General features: G+C 38.6%; 1 protein-coding gene across 1 annotated transcript in view; it reads right to left on the bottom strand.

Moving 5' to 3' along the window:
- Positions 1-16,464, bottom strand: part of Dab2 (DAB adaptor protein 2) — a 51,106-nt gene that overhangs the window by 6,931 nt on the left and 27,711 nt on the right. The window contains exons 2-11 of the mRNA XM_051182502.1: positions 14,724-14,912; positions 13,629-13,768; positions 11,943-12,041; positions 9,882-10,013; positions 9,276-9,356; positions 8,845-8,871; positions 8,553-8,606; positions 8,095-8,157; positions 2,757-3,413; positions 1,580-1,733 (exon numbers count right to left, since the gene is read on the bottom strand). Of these exons, the coding sequence (XP_051038459.1) occupies positions 1,580-1,733; positions 2,757-3,413; positions 8,095-8,157; positions 8,553-8,606; positions 8,845-8,871; positions 9,276-9,356; positions 9,882-10,013; positions 11,943-12,041; positions 13,629-13,768; positions 14,724-14,814 (1,498 nt within the window). The 5' untranslated portion in view covers positions 14,815-14,912. The remainder of the gene's footprint in view (positions 1-1,579; positions 1,734-2,756; positions 3,414-8,094; positions 8,158-8,552; positions 8,607-8,844; positions 8,872-9,275; positions 9,357-9,881; positions 10,014-11,942; positions 12,042-13,628; positions 13,769-14,723; positions 14,913-16,464) is intronic.

The following is a 16,464-nucleotide window of genomic DNA, read 5'->3' as shown; positions in this document are numbered from 1 at the left end:
TGAGTTCCATGTCCAAACTTGGAAGAATCATCAGTATTCTGCAGTTGTATACCCCAAGGCCTCAACAGGGGCACAATGCCAAAAGGCTTCACTTCGTCTGAATAAATTAACAGTTATAGGGTCCAGCTGTATCTTCAGGCTGACTTGCTAAATATTGGCTGTAAGAATTCTTCAAGGCATTGATATTAGACTACAGAGCTCTGGGATGTGATCTAGTCACAGCTGCTGAATGCAAGTTCTCTGCCTTTCTATGGAGGAAAGACACCAGCTGCTTCACTGTGGGTACAGCAAAAAGAACAATGCCAAAAAAGGAGGCTTCCAACGTGCACCATGTACTTGGAGAGAGTTTCTTGGTGCTATAACATTGAGCCTGGAACCTATGGACTGCTTCTCACTCACCTGAGTTTCAGCACTCAGCATTGGCAACAACTCCTATCTCATCCCTACTCCAGACATGCTTAGACAGACATATAGTGGCAGAAAGAAGTTGCTCTCCTTTGCAGGAAAACAGCAAAGGAGAGAAGAAAGGAAATGAAGGAAGAAAAAGGAATCTTGGTGCCTGGTTCTACAGAGGGTAGGAAAAGCTATGATCTTCATTCAAATCTTACCAAAGGGCCAGAGAGTCCTTCTTCATCTCTGGCCCCTCCACCTCCCAAGCCAGATTCTATTTGAGTTTGCACAGGTGCCAAGAAGCAAGACACAAAGGGAATCCCCAGCAGGATGGCAAAGACTATTATTGGTGTTTCTGAAGTCTGAAAAGGACTAGAGCTCTGGTGGAAGAGTAACAGGGTCAGACCTCAGTCAGCATCCCTTTATCTCCATCCTGCAGCAAAGGCTCAGGGCATCAGGCAAGCCAGAAATTTATTTTCACCCTAGTACATCCCACTGTCTAAGAAAATTCCACCTATGCTTCTTCTAGCTTTATTTTTTTTCTAATAGTTACCTCCCAGCTCTACACAGATGCTCTTCTAGAAAAATTACTAGAAAATTCTAGAAAAATTGTGGATTGCTAAGGGGCAAGTATTCAAAAACAGATCAGGATTCTGGCCCATTCCCTGCCTATTTAGACCTAGGGGCAGAGCTGAGTCTGGAACTTAGACTTTCAGTTTCTGATTTAGCCTTACTTCTGGCTTAACCTACACCCACCCTGGGGTACATAAGAGAGAGGATTTGAGCCTTGAGAGGAGATAGACTTCCATCTGTCAAGGTGAATGTCATGGAAAGCATGTGTGCTCCTGTGCAGACAGAACATATGACTCTCGATGCATCCTCTTTTTACCATGGAAGCAGGTCTGACTTCAGAATCCTTTAAAACTGACTTCTGAAAGCCACTGCCAGCTTTTCAGGGACATGCAACACTGAAGGCAGACTTCTTGTAACATAGCAGCCCAGAGAGCTGAATTTCAGATAGCAGGCAGGAATGTCAGGCATGTGGGCTATGCAGGAGTAAAGGCACAGGGAGTGTTGCTTGAGGTCTCCCATCTGATGCCCACCAGCATAGGAAGTGCCTTCCTTCTATGTGTCATCACTATGAGTGACAGTAGCAGAGACACATCTAATTCCAACTCTGGGAACATACCTAGACCTGCAAGGGGCCCCATTGGGGCAGGAGCACTTGTTTTGAAGAGATCCAAAGGGTTGGTCTGAGGAGCTGCAGGTTGTCCTGTGGGTGTCGTCTGGCCTGGAGGTTCTGAGGCAAAGATGTCTGATGCAAGCAAGTCATTTGCTGGAGACTGACAAGGAGGGAGGAGGGACAAAAGTTACTCAGGGCGACAGCAAACACAGCTTCCATTTGTCTCCTGCACCTTACCCCAAGGCTAACCTCCACACAGAGGAAAATCTATTATTAATGGAAAATGATTACTTCTACCAATAAATAAAAGAGCAAAGGTAAGGTGTGTGTGTGTGTGTGTGTGTGTGTGTGTGTGTGTGGTGGGGGTAAGAGACACAGATGGCTGTAGTGAATGGGCTAATAGATACCATCTTGGACTTGCAAAATGAAATCTATTTTTCTCATTTTATCCTTTTATGCCAGTCTTGTCTCCTTATTGGCAAAACTTGAAGCTGGGAAAGGAAGGGCAATATAAGCATCCTAAATAATTTCAATCATTCCATTCTATCTAAATCAGTTTCCATAGAGACTATACTACTTTCATCATTAGGTAAGGCTGCACATTCCTATGAGAGCTTGTAAAAATTGCCTGGTACTGTACTTGGAGTCACTTTTGAATGAAGTTGGTAATAGCGTTCGTTTGTAAGTTTCTAAGGCACTGGGTTATTAAATTAACATTTACATTTAAAAGAGGAGACAGACTTGAGAATTTTAAACCACCACCATGGATATCAGTGATGATGGGTGTGCAGGACATGTGTTAGTGTGGGGACAGGATCAAAAGAATCACAAGAACGCTCTCCCTCCCATCCCAGAACATGACAATCAAACTTACCAGAGGTACAGAAGCATAGCAGCATTAACAATGGAAAAAAAAAACAAAAACAAAAACAACTTGTGTTTAGTTTAGTATTAGGTGACCAGACATGCAAACGGAAAGCAGATGTGACAAACATTGTTGGCAAGCTTAGGAAGAATGTTGACTAGAGGGGCATATTCCTAGAGGGCCGATGTGTCTTATCCCACCTTCTATTTCACAGCCACACAGGAAACTAAAAGAGCAGCAGGGAAGAGAGCTTGTATCACACCACCCTTTGGTACCGCGCATGCACTCTGCTAATGGTATGTGGAAAAGACAATTCACCTTAGCAGTCCTTCTGCCTCTTCCGGGTTTGGTACTTTGTGGAGGTGGGATAATGGCTATGGAGTCATGTGCTGAGGACTGGACAGAGCTTTCCAAGTCCGGCTTTACGCCATTCGGTACCGATAGTCCTTTGGGAGGAGGGCTTCCCACAAAAGGGTTCGGGGAAGATTTGATATGGAAGCCGTTCTGTTCTCTTTCAGATACCCCATTTTGAGTTCTCACTGCTTGCTGGGTTTGCGAACTTGGATAGGGCCACGGGCCTGCCTGAGCTTCCTGTTTGCCAGTCCGGTTAGAGATCTGGTCAAATTGCTGACCAAAGTAATCGGTATCACCGTTCAGGGGCCCTTTACTCAGCGGAGTAGACAAGCTACTCAAATTCACTTTCTTCTGATCTGGAGATGTGAGAGAATCGAACGAAGAGAGTGCCGATTGGTCTGGCTGTGCAAAAGGATCATCACGGAAAGGATCAGGGTTAGGGGTGGGAAAGAAGTTGAGATTGGCAGAAAAGGCATTTTCAGGCAAGAAGGATGCCTGAGGCTTTGGTCGAGGGACAGAACAGGAGGTGACGCCATTTGTTAAGAATGGATTTTCTCTTAAAGAGTTCTGATTGGTGTCGATTTCAGAGTTTAGATCCACTAACAGGATATCTTTGCTTTCCTAGCACATTTGGGGGAAAAAAGAGAGAGAAAGATACAGTGTTAGTCCATGTTATAACTTCAAACGAGAAAACTACATCAAAACGACAAAGGATTATCAGGATTCCTATTAGAATTTGGGGCTATTACCATCTCCCATCAACTCCCTGAGTGTTGACTGGCTGGGAGTTAATTCCTCATTCGGTTTGTGAGCTGTAAGTTTCCATGGGATCTGCCGCCCCTCCTTCAGTGAATGAAATCTTGCTCAATTTGTGCTTTCCTTATTCCATTCATTCAGATGGCTAGGTTAATTATCTGCATTGGTTCAACTGATGCCTTTGAATTAATTGGTACTCACATTAAATGGCTATCTGAATATACTGTTTGGTCCTATGAACTGACTTCATAGGGAAACATACAGTTCATAATTCTTTTTCCAGCAGTCTCTAACATTATCTCTCTAAATGAGACAATTCATTGGCTAATATTCATATGTGTACCTTGTGTATGTATGTGTACAGTTCTGGGAACTAAACCCAGGGCTTCGAGAATCTCAGATAAGCATTCTACCACTGAGTTATATTCCACAGCTCCAGATTTCATAGTTATGGCTGTGATGAAACTTAAGGTCAACTGTATTTCCTTCCTCTGGGGGAAAACAAGATTCTCCATTTTTATCCGGGTCACTATGTCTCACTCTTTGAATAGACAAAGATCTTACTAAAGATACTAACCAAATTGGGCCTCTCATCTTTACCATCCTCATCCCTTCTTGGATGTAACCTTTCCTGTGTGTTCTTCTGTATGTGACACTCAAAACACTGATCACATCTAATCAGTATTTTCAGAACATAGCTCCTAACTCCTGTATTGTGGCAATGATCTCACCTATTTAGCGTTAAAGTCAGCTAATATCTAAGGGGAAAATGAGGGTTTAGGATGTAATCATCAAAGCATGAAGAATGCATAACTCTACTAAATCCAATTCTCTATCACATGAGAAAAATATAGATGTTAATTGTTTGGTTTCTTCACTTGTCTTATGAAAATTTTTAGCATCAAAGGTACCAATTTGATCAATTTGACACGTTTTTATTCTAGTTCATACCTAATTATTATTTACCCTGGGAAGGACCTTTATGTCTGACTTTGATACATTAAATACTTAACTATGACAGCCATAGATTGTAAACAAGAAACATTGTCCAGCTGGGAAGGAGTTGAAGAAGACATCTAACAAGTGGCCTGGGTGGAGAACTGTTTTGATCACTGGGACAAGAACAATTTAAAAGGAATCTGAATGTTTTCAGCTAATAAGGACAAAGAGTGCTCAAAAGTCTCTCTTTTTGAGAAAAGAATAAAGTCCTATTTCTCTTTTGTGACATAGAAGAGGCCACAAAAATCAGGTCAAAACTGTATTCTCTTTTTTTATTTTCTTTACTGGAAAATGTAAAATCAGGTTTTTTTCTTTTTTGAAAGCCTGATTTCTTTTTTATAACTAGAAGGATTCATCACAAGAAAGAACTTAAATTTAAAAGCTTTTAATCAAACAAATGAATGGGAAGGCTTCTTAATGAGTGGATCTTTAAGCAATCAAAAGGTGGGATAAGATGCATTCTGGAAGCTTGATTTCAGTGTTTATTTTTTAAGAGCCACCTCTAGGTTAGCATAGTTGGGTTTTCACAGCTGGCAGAGTTCTCCTTTCCAGACACTTCAGAAGAAGTTCTTAAGACACCAAACGAGCCACAGTGTTAGACTTCTGAATAGTCACCCTACGAGCAAAATGTATAAGGTTCTCCTCAGGTCAGGCTTGTGGATCCAAGCTGAAGTGTCTAACCGAAAGACTAGACTGGACAGACGTAAGACTCCTCATCTACTCCCGAGGTCAAAGCTTCATCAGTGCTTTTTGGACTGTCACCACTCCACTTGGCTACCCATTGACACCTTCAGACAGATGTGAAAGTCAATCAAGCCTCTTCAGCAAGCAGGTGTGAGGACTGCACCAAGGCAATATTTGAAAACCAAGATCTACTGCTCTTCTCTGGGTAGCTAACTAAGGCTTCAATCCCATTGTTGGCTTCCTGCCATCTGTTATGGACTTTAAAACCACCTTCTTTAGGTCAGCTTTCAGAATGCTACATGGTAGGACCCCACTTGATTTACCATAGCTACTATCTATTGCACTTTATACTTTAATGACCCTGCTCAAACTCGGGGTTTTCCTTACATTTTTCTTATTGATATTTCAGTTTTACCTGTATCTACCCCATGCCATTTATGGGAGTATAAATGTGTATAATACACATATTACTTAAATTTTGTACCTAATCTAATTTGCCAGGTTTAATGCCTACGATAGTGGATCATTTCTTGTAGTCTTTCAAGTGGTCAGGTTTTCAAAGTTAAAGGTCACATACCTCGTCTATTTCTCCTTTTCCTCATTCACTTTTGCCTGACTCTGTACCTTCTTCCCTCCTTTAATTCCCCTTTCTCTTTATTTCTTAGGCACCATGAAACAAAGCTCCAGTAATTTTGAAAAAAAAAATATGTTCTAAGGGATGTAAACACTATATTTGACGTGTGTAAAAGCTTTGTTCATCAATTTGGGAGAAGCTATAGCCACGAAGGATAACTAAAAGAGACTAAGTAATTTGGTTATTTTTCTTCTACACTTTACGTTTTCCAGAGCAATTGTTTTAAGAGTTGAAAACCTCTGAAACATGCTAATTTTACTAGTCAGAGAAACATCTATTTTGTGACCTCTGCATCTGGAGTCAATGCAACAGAATATGTTGCCAAAGTCTAACGAACACATAGTTAGTCCTGTTAGCCCTTAAAAACAAAACTCAAACAACAACAACAAAAAACTTACCAGATATTACCTACATTGATTATATTTATATTTAACTTATTTTTAAACTAAAACTTAAATTTATACAAATAAAAATTTTTAGTTTGGAAGAACACTGGTATAAGAATAAGGATCATCCATGCTGTATTTTCATTATGTATGCAGAATGCTTCAAAAATCCACAAAAGTCAAGGAAGTAAGTGCCTTCTTGCTTCTTCCTCTGCAATTTCATTGTAAGAGTTTTCCTCTCTCTTGGGTGGCCTGTTTCAGTGTGACACTTAGAAAGACAATTGCACAGATATTGATTTCTCTTATCTACTAATAAAGAATTGCCAAGACTGTCGAGGAATCAAAAAGCCCTCAGAACCAGGATGGTCCTTCCAGTATCAGCTAACCTAATATGCCAAAAATCTTATCCTGAAAACACTAAAAATGAATGTGCCAAGGGATAGTGAATAGGAAAGGACTCATTATGTGGATGACTACCCAGTAGTTCTAGCTCCTCTATTGTAGTCTCTGCAAGGATGTTAAGATGCCATCACACAGTATGATTCTTATGTGTAGGTACAGAGATGACTGTACACAGTTCATGCTTCTGTGGATTTGTGCAGTGAGGATGTGCCTGCTGGGCTCCTCTGTAGTACTCTTGGAAATAAAAATTCTTCCCAATCTCTCTCTCTGACTCACTTCAATACCTGAGATCTACACATCATGAAAACTTACTTGAAAATTTCCTGATTTAAAAGGGTCTTATCCAGACACTTCCTCCATTATTCTGCATGTACCAATTCTCTGCTTGCCTAGCTATTGCCTTCTTATTGCTAATGTTCAAGTCTAGAAACTCCCTTCCTTGGAAACATTATCTGAATCTGCATGCTAGGTGAACATCCTGAAATTTGCATCATTCAATGTGGCCCTTGGTAGACAGAATGGTTGCATCTTTCTTGCTGCTATTATTTGCCAATAGCAGGTGCTCAGGAAACTAGGAAATGAATAATAAAAGTTGGTTCAAAATGACATGATTATTTCTGTGTGGGGCCTGTTTTATAGATGATCTGAAAAATAAGGCTTAAACCTTAAATCTCAGCATAAGTGAGTTTTCCTGCTGGACGAATATTTTCATATCAATAAAGTAAAATACTGCTATATTCTCACACGACTGACACAGGCCTGCCAATATTGTTCTATAAAAACTAGCAATTTCCTAAAATGAAGAGACTTTTGTTAATCATAAAATGAACCTTATTAAGCTCCTTTTTTTGTTTGTTTGCTTTTGTATTTTCAAGACAAGTTTCTCTGTGCAGCCCTGGCTGTCCTGGAAGTCGCTTTGTAGACCAGGCTGGCCTTGAAATCACAAATATCCACCTGACTCTGCCTCCTGAGTGCTGGGATTAAAGGCATGTGCCACCATGCCTGGCTCCTTGTTTAACTCTTATTTCTTGTCAAACTCATGCTGATAAATTGCAAAAAAGAAAAGCAGAAAAAGATGAGGAAACTAAGACAATTTAGGATTTATTATTTAATAAACATACTTCTTTCAAGTAGATTTATGCCAAGAATAATAATACAGATCCTCCCTCTGATCCTAAATTATTACCAAGAAGGAACACATTGACTGGCTAGCAGTGCAGATTTAGCCTCTGTGCTATGCTAATATATCTAAATTAGTAGTGGTAGGTTCCTATGGTGACTTAAGATTCAAATTATTTTTCTAGGAGCCACTTCTATTCCATGAGGAAAATGCAAGACATTCCAAGTTTCCATGAAATGATCAAGCTTTCTGGTTAATTGTAAATTTGGGATTATAGATGTTATTTCAATTACATTGCAAATTTAAAAACAAAGCACTTACTGTTGGACTATTTAGGTCAGGAGGTGTAGACATGTCCCCAAACAAATCCATCTGGTCAATACCCTTAAAAAAGTATTTGGATTAGATTCAGATGTGTCTACTAAAAACAATTACTTTGTCTATCATTGTAATTGTTTGTGTCCTAAACTATAGGAAATAGTTGTCATAATTGATTGTAGCTGATTTCATTCAGATTTGATATTAAGCTGCTTATGTCAGGAAATGTAGGCTTGTCCCCAAGCACATCACTCTGGTCAACACCTTAAAGAAGTGCTGTATTAGAGAATGGTAACCTACTAAATAGACTATGTTGTAAACTAACATAGATATTACTTCAATATATAGGAAAATACTTGTCCTAATTGAATTTCCTATGGATTCAATATAGGTTCAGTATTAGCAAGATCTACAGGAGGTAGAAACCCATATTTAATGAATACAAAACATCCCAAACATACCAGCTTCAGTTTGTTAGCTTGATCATCAAGGGTCATTAGGGCCTCACTCCCATTCTGCAAATAACAGGCAAATATTAAATTGATGAAGTAGCCCCATAAAAATTATTTCCATGCCCAACTATCCTATTAAGCTGTTATAATTTGCTCTCTAATAATTTTTAACTATTTACTCCCATGGAAAGAGTGGCCACTAGCTCAGAGGACCAAGACAGGAGGGGAGAATGCTTTTGCAGGGAGCCAACATGGCTTCCACACATCACCCACTTCACAGGAAGTCAAAAGGCAGCTTTACCTCCTCTGCTTTGCTGGCTTCTTCGACCTAAACAGAAAGACACAGGTTCACTAAGCTTAGTACTTGGGAAGAGAGTTAGAAAAGAAACAAATATAGCCACATTCATAGGCCAAGAGAAAAAAAAATCTTGTCTATTTTCCTATATATGCCCCTCCCCTCTTCACATAGATACTAGCTTTGAAAACTTTCTAGATTTAAGCTTGGTTGCTCTGTCAAGTCCTTTAACAAGTATGAACATTATAAGGAGCCAGAGACTGAAATCAGATGGTCCTAAGCACAAAATCCCACCATTTCCTTGCTAGGAACAATGGACAGTGCTACACATGGAAGGAAAGAAGCTCAGCTCTTTAGCCATGGCTTTCAAATGTGACACCAAATAGAGCCTGAATATAGTTGTGAACCCAGCAGAACGTCTCTCAAGCAGCACTTGCCTTTTTCTTTTCTTCTTCCTTTTTCTTTACATTGTAGATAACTTGAAAAAGGTCTTTAAGATCAACAACTAATGGTTCAGCCTGAAGTGACAGAAAGCATTAACAACATTTTGTTTACATCTTCACTCTTTGTCCATAATCAATTCCCATCAGTACTTTATATTTCCTATCGAGATTCCTTACAACCCTTCCCTATATTATAGAGAATCTCCACCCTCAGATAACTAAAGGACTTAAGGTCAATACACGTTTTCACTAATTCTAAGAACATACTTATCACAACAGAACTTTTTTCAAGTCTTCAGACAAAATAAGAGGTACCATGACTATTTTTGTAGTTTCCTCAAGGTCCCTGGGAATAATCCAATACTGTTATAAATTCATTAGTAGCACTATTAGAAATTCCATTCTCACAATTCTTTTGCTACACACATGAGTATCAGTGACATTTTCAATAGTTTTTTCAGGCATAAATTATTGTCTGAATGATGATTGACCTAAAGAACTGTGGCTTAATGAATTGTTTCGAGTAATTCTTGTTAATTATAAACACTCCTTTTCTCAACAGATGACCAATCCTCAGGTGTACTGTGTCTTAGAGCTTACCTGTTGCCCTGTTTTTATGGCAAAAAATTGATGCTGGCCTTCTCCTCCACACACATAACCAAATGCTCTATTGTCTGTCACATCACGGGCAATGAAAGAAATTTTATTTACTGGATGTTCATGCTCTATTACCTTAAAAGGGAACAGGAAAGAACAACAGTGAGTAATATAGAACATACTTGTTGGCTATCACAACTGACCATCAGAAACATATGTGAAGGCATGTACCAAGAGGTTAAAGCCTCTTAGTGTTTGATTCAGGCTAGATCTAGATTTATTTTTTTCTTGAAAGGGCTCCAAAAGGAAGAGTTAATACAAAACAAAAGTAGAAAAACATTCTTGCTAAAAATATAAGTGCTCGACTTGACTCTCTATCCATAAGATATAATGCCACATGCAAGGAAGGACTGAGATGAATTCAAGAATTTCTACAGTGAAGGAGGAATACATAACCTTTAAACCAACCCAAGTGGACCTGGGTGTGGTGTGGCCTTTATAGAACTGGGAAGATTGTGACAGAGAAGTAGTTTGCCCTATGAATTAAAAACCAGCTCAGGCAACACAACAAGATAGTATCTCAAAACCAGCTAACCAACTGAATAACCAACTGAGCACATATCAAAATTAGAGCCACATCCTACAATAAAGCAATAACAAGAAGTCAAATTCAAACAAAACTCAAGCAGGTCTAGCTTCCTAACAAAATGACAAATTTAAATGGACAACCTAAGTAAGTAAGCTGAAGAATTTGTCAGGAGGGCTCCTGTATTTTATTAAGATGACTGAACCCAGTGAACCTCAAAGCTATGAAATGCTGCCATAATAATTTTCATCCTGTCTTAGAGGGACCTTGTCATTTGAAGTCAAATGTCACAGAGACTCTATTGGTTTCTGTCCTCTGATTTCTCCACCTCTCTTGATCCTTTCCAGCCAGCACCAGCACCAGGATTCAACTCCTCAAAGTTATCATAGGTGGCAAAATGTGTCTTGAATTGCATTTCTAAATGCCTAAGATCACTGAAAAGATAAGCCAAGTGACACCTCTGAACCACTGAGTTTGACTTGACAGCAGGTCTTCAGTCTATAAGACACTAATTTTTGCCAAATGAAGTTTTTATGAAACAAATAAAAATGTTATATGGTTTCTTATAAATGTTATGAATTCATATTTATCATTTTATATGAGTATTAAAATTAACTTGCCAAAGAGATCATACTTGGAGGAGAAAGAAATAATGCTTATGAGAGAAACCTGCTACCGTTGCCTAGGGGACTTGAGATAAAGTTATTAAGGGCTGAATGATAGTGATAAAAGACAATCATACCCGAGGAACTAATGAACAGCAAGCAAAGTGGGCGTTTACCGTGGTGCCCTGGCCCTAAGTCTGGCAGGCAGATTTTGCATATTAGATAACAGGTATCTCTTGGAAGGGATGAATAGACATCTTGCCATGTTGTCTTGATATGAACAGTGTTTTATAGCAGAGTTACAAATGACACTTTGAATCCTACAGTGTTTTATAGAACAAAGGAAAAAGTACTACAGAACACCTAAAATACTATTATTTTGGGGTACTGATTAGAATAAAGTAAACAATAACGAAGGAAAACTGATTGTATGTGATAGAATAATAGCTACCTCAAATAAAAAAGAAAGGAAAACTAAAACAAAATCCAAATAAGTTATATCTGCCAGTTGGGAAGAGTAGGGGTAAAGAAAGATGAAAAACATTCTAAAGGGTTGGAACTAGCCTCCAAATTCACACATGATCAATACCTTAAAATAAGTTGGATATTAAGATTAACTTAGTTTAGTCTGAAGTTCAAAATAATTACCATACAACAGCAGTGATACATTTGTGTTTGGGGGCTTGTTCACATCTCTTATAGAAAATGAACTTCAAAATAAGATACCTTGATTCCTTTCTTTCTATTGCCTAATTTAGAGAAGTAGTACATGGTATTATCCTTTACTTATTTGAGGACGAAAAGGGTTTTCCACTGGAATTCAACTATGGTCAGACTCAGGAGTAAACTATTGCAAGCAGCACAAATTCTTACCCCAGTTTTCTCGTCAATAATTTTTATGCCAGACAGGGAAATGTTGACCCAGATCCTTTGCTTGTGCTGTCCCTGAGACCGGCCAGCTGCTGCCATTCCCTGGTGAAATTGGGATGAGAGAAATGTATTTTAAAGTATCCTATAATACTTCTTATGACAAAAGTTTTGAAAGATAAACTGATTTGTTTTCAGCTTGGATGGCATCTATGAAAAGATTAAGCACTTTTGATCAAGGGTAATGGATGGGTTATTACACACACACACACACACACACACACACACACACACACACACACACTCTCATCCCCAGAGGATGGCTCACCTAAACCTTGTATTATTTAATTAGGTCTACATAGTAGCATAGTGTAGAAATTAAAATTTCTGAAACACTAAGCCAGCGAAGATGGCTCAGAGTGTTTGTCATGTGAGCACGAATACTTGTTTGACTCCCCCAAAACCCATATAAAATGTTGGGTGCTATGGTATACACAAGTAATCTCAGTGCTAGGGAGGCTGAGACTGTAATATCCGTGGAGCTCGCTGGTCAGTTAGTTTAGCCAAATTGGTAAGCTCCAGACACGGCGAGCTACTCTGTCTCAAAGAATAAGGTAGAGCACAACTAATGAAGGCACTCATTGTCAACCTCTGGACACACTCACATGCACATACATGCACATACATATGAACATGTGCACACATACAAATTCAAAACACTGAATGGCAATTTCCAACTAGAGTCCTATATTTTACTTGAATAATTTATTTCTCAGTCAATAGGCATTCTGTGACTTCTTTTAAAATTTATTTAGTTTTGATTACTTTGGAGAATATACATATGTATACATACACATATTTGCATATATATGATATACATATGTATGGAGTCCAGAAGATGACACTGAACATCTTTCTTGATTGCTCTCTACTTTCTATACTGAGGCAGGGATTCATCTTGAGCACAGAGCTCAAATTCTCTAGTATAGACCAGGTTGCTATGGGAATACTGTCTCTGCCCTGGAATGTCATGATTGCAGATGGGCTGTCACAGTTATGCAGTATTCCTGTAGGTGCTGGAGATCTAAATTCTGGTCCTTACACTTATCCACTGAGCCATTGTCTAAGTCCCTACTTTGTGTCTTCCATGTAGAATAAGATATCACACACAGCTGCCCCAAGCCTTGTAGATCATTTAATGACTGAGAATTTAGGGATGGGCTTTGCTCATCTAAGTACTGAGTTTACCCAAAAGAAAAGGCACCCAGAATCTTGTGACCCTTGATTAAAGATGAATTCTAGAACAATTTCAGATTCAGAGTAAACATGCTTCTCCAGAAAGAAAACACTAGTGGATCAATATATGAATAGAAAAGCTTGAAGCCAGGCAGTGGTGGTGTACACCTTTAATCCCAGCATTCAGAAGGCAGAGGCAGGTGGATCTTTGTGAATTCAGTCCAGCCTGGTCTACACATTGAATTCAAGGACAGGCTCCAAAGCCACAGAGAAACCCTGTCTCAAAAAAAAAAAAAAAAAAAAAAAAAAAAAAAAAAAAAAAAAAAAACAAACCAAAACAACAAAACAAACAAAACCAAACAACCAAACAAACAAAGCTTGGGTTGATGGGAGCTAATCGAATTCCCCCTTTTAGACACATAGTTGAAACAGACAATGAATTCTTTCCCTCTCTACCTTGAGTTTCATCATAGAATCTTGGCTCATTTTGTCTCCTCTTGCATCAGGCACATCATCAATACCTATTAGCTTGGCCTTATATTTTACACCATCACCTTTGAACCTGGCCAACAGATACTCATCTGTCTTTTCAGAACCTGAGAAGTAAAAAAGAAATGCAGGGTAAATCCTATTTTTAAATGTCACCCTTAAGTATGACAACATGTGCTCACTATCCCCCCAAATTGAATAGCATAAATCTTTATCATACCATAATTGATCATACATGGGATTCCCACTGTCTCATTTTTACTTCTTTTAAGAAAAATGATGTTTCATAATATTGACTACAGAATTGAGATTAAGAGGAAAAAAATAAGAACAAACAACAAACACTTCCTGAGGACACAAAATGCAGATGAGAAATTCATGAGAACACATGAATTGGGACTTGGGAATATTCTTCATCAAAGTTTTTAATGTTTTGAATGGATTTTACAAAATGGCATATTCTTTTTAATGAAAAAAAAAATAAGGCACCAAAGAAATTTTCAAGCATTTTGAACCATCAAAACACAAAAGCAAATTGAGGGTAAATTTCCATGGCTATCATTGGGTAATTATAGCTTCCTTTGTATTTTCTTTTCTCCTCTCAAAAAACACATGCTGTCTCATTCCTAGAACTGAAGGGCCATGGCCAAAGCAAAGCAGGAAGTCCATGGCATCTTCTCCAGCTCTGGCAGATTAAGGCCTTGGACACTATCTAGAAGTACTTAAAGCCCAGTACTTAAAGCCCAGTGTTGTTTTATTAAAGTTTTGATTTTTCAAACCTGGTGATGTTAGTAAAACAAAGTGGTAAATAGATTACTGAATGATAATTACACAATAGTTATGACTGTATAATTAGCCACATGTTTAAACAAAAAAATATAAAATTAAGAAAATACTATGAAATTTTCCTAACCGAACTTCAGTTGGTATAATCATAGATGCAAAAAATAAGTATTGTCACACAGAAGTCAAACCAATTGCTTTTGCCAGAAATAAAAGTTCCCTTCTCAGAACTTAAGAGTAAGCTCACGTGACAGCCAAACAAGAGCCATTTGCCCATACCTTTCTTCTTTTCCTTCTTTGATGGCACTTTTGGTGCAGCCTGTTGGTCAGGCTGACCATTGGTTGTGCTTGTTTCTACTTCGTTAGACATGGCAGGAAGGCAAGCAGAAAACCCAGCAGCAGACACTCACTGACACCAGGCAATCTTCAATATGCAGGTCTCAAATGAACATAACCCACGACACACACCTGTGGGTTGAGGAAAAGCATAGTGAGGCAACAATAAAGCAAACCCAAGCTCACGCCATCAATGTCCACAGAGGCCATTCTGTTGCCTGTATGTTCTTGTTAACTGCATGCATTTGCAAATCCTTCTCTATCAGGCTGAACTCTGGAGGCAGGCTTATTCCCTTTGAAGCTCCCCAGAATGGGAAGAGATTGTTCGGTAAATTTTTCTTCAAGCATTTGATTTCTGGTAGCATTTAATGATTACCTAGTGCGGCAACTTGTGTTAGAACTTTGGCATAAGAATCTAGCATCAAAGATAGGGATCACAAACTGGTTAGGTTTCATAGCAAAATAGAAACAGACCTGCTGAGCTCGTTAAGATTGTAACTGATGTCTGAAAATGGCTATTCAGAGTTTCAGTTATCCACACAACTGCTAAGAAAGGTAGTTGTGCTCCAGGAGTATAAAAGAATACTTACAAGCTGACTTGTTTCCCCAGCACACCCAAAATAGAAAAGAACAGAGTTATTATTTCACTGAGAGATTTAAAAACCTATTATTGAGATTCTACATATAACTTTCGGGTTGTATGAGCCCTGGACTTTAAATACCTGCATGGTATGTGGTGGTGGTGGGGGCAGTAGTATTGGAAATCAACTTGTTAATCAACATATGCCAGACTCAGAAATGTAAACATTGCATTTTCTCTCTCATATGTGGATATGACATGTAAGTAGAATGGGAACTTTGGGGAAGGGAGAGGGGGGAAACAAGAGAGGGAACTTGGAAGGAAGAAAGACAAAATATCACATCTTTCTCTTATATATGAAGTCTAGATTTAAATATATATAGGCATATATTATACATATATGGCATATATCATACATATGCAGTGTGAAAGCTTAAGGAGGAATATGTAAAAGAGGAAGGGGAATAACTGACAGGAGAAGTTTTGATGGGGGAAGGTAGTAGGGGTAAATACGAGCTCAGTACAATTATATGTGTGTGTGTGTGTGTGTGTGTGTGTGTGAAAATGAAACACATTATTCCATATGCTATTTGAAAAATTAGTAATATAAGTAAATGATTTCCATTTTTTCATTGACAAACTAGTGTATCAGAGAGTTTCAGGATATCTCTTGTACAATTCATTGAGTACATTAATAAATGCTTTTATGCTACTATTCACCATTAGAATCTTCAAAACAGTAGTTCCTCGGGCTCTTATAATGCCTCCATGTGTATTACAGAAAAGAAAATAGCCATTGCAGGTACACAGGGGTAAACTAATGTTTCAAAAGGTCCTTTGACTGCATGGTATTCTGTTTCTATATACTCTAGAGGAACTTGAGAGGATGAACATTCTAAAACTATAGACCAATGGCAGAGGAGAGCCACTCTGCTTAGAAACTTACTGTAAAGCCATCTCAGGGCTAGGATACTCCCGTACCACAGAAGCCTTCTTCTTTCTATACTGTGTTGCCCATATATGGCAACACCATGGACCAAACCTACCACATGTGAATACATGCTGTTTCATAGACATGGGAGATAAAAATTAAGACTTGACTTT

Source organism: Phodopus roborovskii, unplaced genomic scaffold (genome assembly GCF_943737965.1).
Source record: "Phodopus roborovskii unplaced genomic scaffold, PHOROB, whole genome shotgun sequence".
NCBI classification, from domain to species: domain Eukaryota; kingdom Metazoa; phylum Chordata; class Mammalia; order Rodentia; family Cricetidae; genus Phodopus; species Phodopus roborovskii.
The sequence above is the reverse complement of the archived record's forward strand: the minus strand, read 5'-3'. Positions and strand labels throughout refer to the sequence as shown.